Raw genomic sequence first — 9112 nt, forward strand, 5'->3', positions numbered from 1 at the left:
TTCCTTTCTGCTCTATGGACTTGTACTTTTGACTTACAGCTTTTTTATCACTTAAAGCCACATTAAAAACAGAACATTGGAAACAAAACAGTTTCAAAAGAATTGTAGCCTAACCTTAATGAGGGCGTCTTTGGTATTACTTCATCCCTGTTTGACTTTAATTTTTATTCTGTCATAACTTCTTCAGTAGGTTGAGTAATTTTCCAGAATCTGACTCTGTGAAATAGAAAGCTGGCATCCTTGAATTCAAATGGCTTGGAATCACTGGTAGCAAGCCAGCTCTGTGCAGTAAAGTGACTGACTTATTACTAAGCACAAGATAAAAAGATTTGTAAGCCAAATGTAATTTTTCTTTTCTTCTTTTACAGAGTTATAGAAACATGAAGACATTGGTTTTTATGTGTCTTTTAATTGTTGGGATTCATTCCAACAGTTATCCCTGTGAGCCTGATCACCAGGTTGTAAGAAACCAAAATCAAAGAGGCCAAGAAAATCAAAACGTGCCACTAAAGACTATAGAGAACAGTGTTTGTCAGTTTGCATGTTGCTTCTTCAAAGAGGTTTCTTCTGGTGAAAACAGTGGGAATGTTTTCTTCTCTCCTTTGAGCATCTCTACCGCCTTTGCAATGCTGACTCTGGGTGCCAGATCAGAGACTCTGACACAGATTCTTAAGGTCCTTAGTTTTAACCCTCAGATTTCTGAAAATGAAATACATGAAGGTTATGGTCAACTCATGCAAATGATAAACAGAAATAATGAGGGGTCACAGATGAATATGGGGAATGTCCTGTATGTGCTTGACAGACTGAAGCCACAACAGAGATTTTTAAATAACCTGAGAAACTTCTACGGAGGAGAAGTTTATCCTATGAACTTCAAGAGGGCCGATCAAGCTCAGATAAAGATCAACAAATATGTAGCAGAAAGAACCAATGGGAAAATCAAGGACCTCATAAATAACCTTGATCCGCTTACTGAACTTCTCCTTATTAGCTATATTTATTTTAACGGTAAGATATACATATCATATTTTCCTACTTCATACATTATTTCCTCAGATCAGTCTTGGACTTCACCTTTTTTTTTCAATATATTTTTGCAGATAAACTCACGTGTGGTTTTACTTCTGGTCCTCACACTTAATCATAAACAAAGATATTGGAAATTATGTTCAGCTTGATGCTGAAAACAATTCCTAGCAAAATTTATGGCAATTTTTCCTGTATTTTTTAATATATAAATTTTTTTCCTGCGGAAGATTAAGTGAAATATACTTTGAGGAAGGCACCTCTATTCAGTGAAGCGTCTAGTCTTATGCAGTCTAGTGACACATGAGCACTTTCTTAAATGTTTTGTTAGCTAGGAACTAATTTGAAAACCGATTCAGCTTTTTGTCTGTTTGTTTGTTTGTTTGTTTAGCAAGTTCAGTGTTAAATTCAAAGAACATTGTTAAAGTAAAACTTAGCATCTTATCTAAAAGAAAATATGAGAAAATATGTTTACTCAGTTGTTCTGCTGTTAGTGTGTTCATGTATCCAAAGCTAAACACATAACAGTAACTTTAGTTTCATTCGTTGTCCTTTTTTTTTTTTTTTAATAAATTATGCCTTTACTGATAGTATAGCTGTAGTCCTGAGGAAGCATAGGTTTCAACCTTTTTTTTTTTTATTTGCAAACTCTCACATTTTCCAGTGAAGAGACCAACTCACCAGTATCAAATAATAATGAGAAGAGGAGCGAGGCTGTAAGGCTTGATCAGTGGTCTAATAGCAGATATTGTGTCTTCTTTCAAACCTTCTCCCTCTTACTCATTTTATCATATTCTGAAACAAAGCAATTCTACTCAGAAAAAAAAATTATGTAATTTATCTGATAAAAATATTATTAATCTTTGTAGTTGAAATTCAGGTGACATATTAGAAATGCTCTTCTTTCAAAAGAAAATATGTTCTTTAAAAACTGTAAACCTGGATGTTTCCATTCTCCTCTCCAATATGAAGCTTTCTCCAAAAGTTATTCAAAACCATATTTTTGTTTTGCTTTGTTTTGCTTTTCATCTGTGTCTCTGCTCCTTGTGCTAATGTCTGAAGATCTGACCACAGCTAGATGGAACTGTTTGGAATACGGATGACTGATGTTTCTTAATACTCTTGAACACCTACTTCTTTTTTCTCAAATCATGCTTTTAGGATAGGCTTTTATTTAGGATCAGGCACATCATTCAAAACAGGTGAAAAATACATTGATTTTTCTTTTACTGAAAGGTGTTTGAAGGAGCAATAAACTTAGTAGCACAATGGGGACAAAAGCTTGAGAAACCTTGTATTAAAGATAACTTTGTTTTACAGATAACTTCTGTATGTTCTAAAAATAAGGGTATATTTTTGTTTAATTATATATTAGTTCTTATTACTGAAATTTCTTGACATTGAGAGTAAATTAATGCTAATGGATCTGTAGGCTGGGATTAATCTGGAGAGGATCTCTAAAGCTCAGGTACCTCTATGACCAGTCAATACTTCTAGGCTCTTGTCCACTCTCTGTGCATTACAACCTTCCTCACACAGTACTGGTGACTCTCCTCCCTCTTTTTTGGTGGTATAGCGTAGTGTAGAAGTCCTTCCCAAAGGACGAAAGTCTGGCAATATTTTCCTGCCTCTCAGCCAGCAGACATGCTATTCCACTACAGTACATCAGTCCCTTATCATGCTGTAGGTAAGCTGGTCACCACAAAATATCATACTTCAGGGTTCATTTTTACACTTGAATACTGTGAAGCATTTGAGAAAGGTGCCATCCCTGGAAGAGCATAGGAATAACAGTTCTCTGAAAAAGTAGAAAATATTAGTGAATATCACCTCTGTCTAATCTGTACATTAAATTCTAACATCCTACTCAGTTTTTAATCAAGCAAAGCTCTTTCTGAAATCAGTGTGTTTTTTGTCCTGAGTTGAGCACTAGATAAAGGTTTCAGGACTTGCGTCATTCATATTTCTGTGATTCATTCTACCTGGCGGGTTTTGTTTTGTTTTTGTTTGTTTTATTGTTGTTTGTTTCTGTTTTGTTTGTTTATTTGGGTTTTTTTGTGTGTGTGGGTTTTTTGCTGTGGTGGTTTCTTGTTGTTGTGCTTTGTTTTTTTGTTTTGTTTTTTTTTTTTTAATTCCTCTTAAGCATATCAAGGCAGAAGTCCTGCCTGTTGTATATCTGATGATAGAAGTCACTGTTAATGAAGAAACAGAAAAGTAGCAACTTTTCTCATCTTCAGAGTATTAGCAGTTGTGAATTTGTATTTTCAGAACCCAAGATATGCACTAACTCTTGTTTCACTAAACTAAATAAGTGCTATTTATAACTATTTCACAGATGATGGAAATAGCAATGACAATTAGTTTATTTGTCCAAAGCTGCCTAGTAATCATCATTCAAATAGAAATCAGAAGTCAAGAGGGGTTGCATCTTGTTTCAGTTTTCTTGATGGCACTTCTTTTACTTAGCATTGTGGCTCTACTTTTATTCACTAATTTTAATTTAAAAAGTAGTTTTGTTCTAGAAGGCAAAATTTACTACAGAGAAACACCTCTTTCTTAAAAAAAAATAAATCCACAAACAAAAACCAAAACAACAAACAAACTAAACCCAAACCAAATAAAACAAACCCAACTTTTCATTAGTCTCCTCAGCCTCTGAAATGGATGAGGTGGATGTCTGGAATCTGACTTAGAAAATCCTCTCTGCTGAGGATAAGAATTTTTCAGAGTTTCAATCCAATGTTTCACTATGACTAAGTGAGGAGCCTTTGGAAATATGATATGGTGTGCATGACAGTACAAAAGGTTTCTGTTGTTGTTTTGGTTTGGTTTTTAACTCAGCAGTCTGGTAGAATTAAGTTCTTAATGACTTTATTAGCCATCAGTTAAAGTGGCACATAAAAACCTCTCTCTGCAAGTAACCTCAATCCCTTCATTTTTCTGAATCTGAGAGAATTTATTGCATCACACTCTACCTACTGTGCATTACTACTGAATTATTCTGAGTATTTGGTAAGATAAGGGCTCATTGCAAACTGGTTTGTCTTTGAAGCTGATCCAACTGTACCAGTTTCTATCATCCATGAATGTGTCCTATGGTGATATGTCCTATGGTTTCATGCCCTCAAAATGTCCTTTAACTCTGTCTCTTATATTTCAAGCTCAATGGGAGAAACCTTTTGATCCAAAAAACACTAAAAAGAGCAAATTCTTTGTGGATGGGAACAAGGTTGTTGAAGTCCCAATGATGTTTGGATTGGGCATGTTCAAGCATGGCTATGATGAAGAGCTGTCTTCCACTGTGGTGCAAATGGATTACAAAGGAGGTGCTTCAGCATTTTTTGTTCTGCCTGATCAAGGAAAAATGAGGAAACTGGAGAAAAGATTGTCTTGTGAACGTATGTCAAGGTGGAGGACATTAGTCTCAAAAAGGTAAAATTCTGCAGTTCTTGGTTCAAACGGTAGACAAGGAGACATGTTTCAGTCTGCTGGGCTATGACACAGAATCAGGATACTATTTTTAGGTCTATTTTAATATACAGTAGAACTGACTAAAGCTGAAATCTGGCTCTCTGGTGTCCGTGTGCTTTCACATTCAGTACCGCACAACGTGAAAACCTTCACAGCTTTAGCACTTTTGCTGTTTCCACATTTTGTTTCCAATCTTCATCTCTTGATAACCCTCCGTTTTCTGTCTGAAGACCTCACTTTTTTGGGGGGAGGTCTTCTGCCTTTTCCTGTTTACAAGTAAATTCCTACCACTTTCCTTCAGCTTCATTTCTACCCATTAGAGTGGTTTGTAATTGCACATTTAATGCTGAAATAACAACTTCCATTTGGTAACTGTGAGGATAAAGTTCAATGATGAGTGTACACAGCAGCTGACACATTGCAGAGCCACTATATTCAGGCTCTGTGAAGACTTAGGAAGTCAAAATTGGAATAAGCTACACTCGCTTCAGGATGACTTTGATATTACTAGGCAGAAAGTTTATATGCTTTCTAAAAACAACTTCAAACTCCTTCAGTCTAGTGTCATGTGTAGCAGTAGCCTTTGATGAGAGAAAATATGTGTACAAGCATAGGCACAACATATTTACAGAATCACACTTTTGTGTCCATTCATAAATCTGGTGTGTTGTGTTACAGACCTTCACAGATACACATTTAAAAATTGTGTTTTAGATGATCAGTTCTTAAGAACCTGACATCCTGATACAGAATACCAAACCCAGTGTCATTCTCTTAACTCTGATTCACTGTTAAGTCTCATAAACAGAATCTAAAATTTGTTTTCATTTAAAAATAAGACAAAAAATATGTAATTCTCTGTGCACCTTGATAGTTTTGAAACTTCTGGGAGCAACTATATGGTTTATGACTAAAATCACTATAGGACAAATAAGATGGTGAATTAAGATACTGATGAATCATTTTTATCAAAGAGGCACAATTGCCTTTAAAATCAGAAAGAAAGACATTAAATACAATTGAGAGGATTTATATTTTCTCTCTTCACCCCCTCCCCTCTCCCCAAAATGGAATAACTTACCTAAAAGCCATAAGTGGGAGATGTAAATCTTATAATATAAAAAGACATCAGTATCAAAGATGAGTTTGTTTCATGCAGGTCCTCATTTTTTATCATGACAGTTGTCTCCTGCAAACTGACAGAAACACCTGCTTTTCCCTCTAGTTTTCAAAGCAACTGATTGGCATTGCTATTATTTGGAGTCTCTGAGAGGTCATAATAATTGTGTTTGATGTAGGATATGGAATGACTTAGGGACTATGGGCAAGATAATGTTTGTCCCTGTTTCTCTATCTGCAAACTGACTTTGACACAGATGCAGAAGGAATACTTTTCATTACTGTTGGCTGCCAAACACAGGACAGTGCCAAAATATTGCCATTACAGGCAGCTGAGATCTATTTAATGGAAGAACTGTGGAGAAAACATCACTTTCTCTTTTGGAAAGTATACCCCAGTGCTTCCTGCCTGGTCACATTGTTGGTGTGTACCTATGGCTTTCCCTTTCCTGCATGTTGAAAGCAAGTGGGGGCTTGTGAATGAGCATCTTTATGTAATAGCAAGACAGATGATTCAATGATAGTTGCATCCTCGTTTGAGACAGCAATCAGCACAGTCAGAAATTAGGCAGAAGTAAGAGATCAGCAACCCATTATCGATCCACAGGCACTCTAATTTCTGGGTACTAGCCAGACTTAGCAGTAGCTGCTGTGTTACACTGGGAGAGTGGGCCTTTTCCTTCCAACTTCTCCACTGAATGAAGTGCTCTTTGGCCAGCTTCATTAAGTGTTCCACATCTTCCTGACCTGGAACCCTGAACAGTTGTCCTGGTCTCTCAGCAGAAAATAGTACCTACTGTCAGCATTATCACTAACCTCTGTCTCATTATGCTGCTTCTAGCTGTAAATATTGGTTTTAAGCTTTGAAAAGGAGTTGTTAGATGCTTACTGAAAGAGCAAGAAAGAAATGAGTCAGAAATATGAAGCATTGATTCATTTATGGAAAGCAGCAAGCTAGTCACTTAAAAATAAAATTGAATATATCAGACATTGGACTTGACATCATAGAAAAAAAATTATCCATTGATCAAGTATATTCCATCAGTGTGCTTTTGTTTTTTACTTTATCATCCATGCAATCACCACCACATCACCACATACTGTCCTGCTCCTTTGGTATATATTTTTGGTTTTTCTGTCTTGATTTATATGACAAACATACAAGGCCAACTTTGTTTGCTTGTTTGTTTTGTTTTGTTTCAAAAGTACCTAGTGAATTTGAGCATCTTGGACTTTTTGTGCCCAGCCTGAGACATCTGAAAGAATCACTTTTTCACAAGGTGGATCCTCTGTATCCTCAGTTATCGGGCATGATGAAGGTGCTTCCAGCAGAATGCACAGAGTATCACTAGTTTTTGAAACCGTCAGATGAAGATCCTTAGGAAGGTGCAGCTGCACTGTTATGCTGCATGTTCACTGGGTCAATCTCACTGCTCATGGGTCAGCTCACTGCAGACTGTGAGCCAGCCTACAGCCCTAGCTCCTCAATCAGCCTTCCAACATTGTTATAAATCTTTTCTTCTCCTCAAATTAATGTCACTACACATCTCCTGTGTAGGCTAGAGAGAGCCTGTAAGCAAAGTATCTTTGGGGAGAAAGCAAAATGAGTTTGCCTCTTGGGATTCTATGTTGTACTGCAATAACTGATCAAAAGATTCACCATATTCTTGCACTTCTTTTATAGTGGCTCCGTAAATTTGTATCTTCCAAAATTCAGTCTTTATGGGACATATGACCTAAAAAATATTTTATATAAAATGGGCATCAAGGATCTATTCACTGATAAGGCTGACCTGTCTGGGATTACTGGGCAGCCCCAGCACAGAGTTTCCCAGGTAAGTCATATTGCCTTTTGGTTTATGGGCCCATGGTTACTGATACTTACGTCTCTTTCTTTACAATTATTCATGATGCAAAACTCATGTAAAGAGGCTTTGCTTCACATGAAAAAGCACCTGTTGGCATGCAGAGTATTTTACCCATGTTACATGAGCTGTCAGCGCAATTGAGTTGGAACAGATTATGAGTCTGTCATTTTTTAATCTAGGAGTCTTTTTTGATCTGCATGAGACAACCTTATAAAGCAGAGATAACCAAATCCTTGTCTATCCACACCTTGGTACCCTCCTGCAGCCTGTTTCAGTTGTCACATGGCTGCTTCTTTTTGTGTCTATCTCCTTTAGCCTGCCTGCAGGCAAGCAGGGAGCTGTAGGATGTATCACTGCCTGTGTTTTATGGAGGGGAGAGGAAAACACTACTTGCTTTTAAAATATTTGGGAGAAAGGAAAATGCAGTTGTTAGAGACATTTGGCTTCAAGCCTATAAGCAATGACTCTCATTAGTGCCAGATCCAGGCAAAAGTTACAGGTAAGTCATACTTCAATAAACCTAGAGTTTAAAACTGATAATCAGTGCAAATTTCCCTGTCTAATGTAATGAAACAACTGCCCTGATGACCTCTGGTTGAAGTTAGTGAATTAGGGTCTGTGAATGTCTTAATTTTAAGGTAAAACTTACATGTTTGTCTGCTCTAGCCCTCCATTTCTGGTCCTTCTCCTTTGCTCTCATTTTTTTCAAGCTATTAAGAGACATGAAAAACATAATTTCAGGCTGCTATTCATTGTGCTAATCTGCATGTTAATTCTTCAACTATATGAACTTCTAATAGACAGTTAAATATGATCTTGCTCTCTCAATCTTTTTTTAGTCTGTCTTCACAGATCCGCATGAGTGGGTGCAGGGAATAAGAAAAGAAAGAAAGCAAATGTTTTCACTAGCAGGGACATGCCACTCTGCCAGGGATGAACTTTTCCTCTCTGGGGCCAGGAAAGTTATGTTGTGTAGCTTGCTGACTTTTTTCCAACTTTGCTGCCTTTGTGCAGTGGACTCACACCTGTTCATCTGATGCTTGTTTCTTACCAATAGCTTCATCAGGAACCTTTAGCTCATGTTCTTATTCAGATGATTAATTTTTTACACCTTTGACTTGTAACACGTCTGTTTCTTCACAGGCTATTCATAAGGCTGTGGTAAATGTGGATGAGACGGGCACTGAAGCAGCAGCTGCCACAGGCATGGAAATAGTGCCTATGTCTGTTCCGGTTACCATTCGATTCAACAGGCCATTCCTAATGACCATAACTATGGGCAACAATATGCTTTTCATGGGAAAAGTTGTGAACCCTCTGAAAAAAGATTAAGTCATTGTACATGTTAAGTATGCAGTGACCGCCACTATTAAATCAAGTGTTTGACCTGATGAGTATGGCATGGCTACAGAGGGCTCTTCACCTCTTAACTGATGTTATTCACCATTTTTTGTAGATGAGACTCTTCATCGATTTAAGTTGTCATAGTTGCATGTTTGTTTGGGTCTTATTTGATTTTTTTTTGTTTGTTTGTTTAAGAAGGTTGCGTTCAGGCAGAACTGTCATTAGATCTGGGACAAAGTAGATCTTTGTAATAAGAGCATAGATAAATCTCCTAGCAAGGA

The 9112-nt window shown here is 37.0% G+C and overlaps 1 protein-coding gene across 1 annotated transcript; it reads left to right on the forward strand.

Annotated features, from left to right (window-relative positions):
• Positions 1-377: 377 nt before the first annotated feature.
• Positions 378-8819, forward strand: LOC308040997 (serpin A3-4-like; the record flags this gene model as incomplete). Its single annotated transcript, XM_080345427.1, has 4 exons — positions 378-1011; positions 4191-4461; positions 7304-7454; positions 8631-8819. The coding sequence occupies exons 1-4, from the start codon at positions 381-383 to the stop codon at positions 8817-8819; spliced, it is 1242 nt and encodes a 413-aa protein (XP_080201553.1). The 5' UTR covers positions 378-380.
• Positions 8820-9112: the final 293 nt, after the last annotated feature.

Source organism: Nesoenas mayeri (genome assembly GCF_963082525.1).
Source record: "Nesoenas mayeri genome assembly, chromosome: 5".
NCBI classification, from domain to species: Eukaryota; Metazoa; Chordata; class Aves; order Columbiformes; family Columbidae; genus Nesoenas; species Nesoenas mayeri.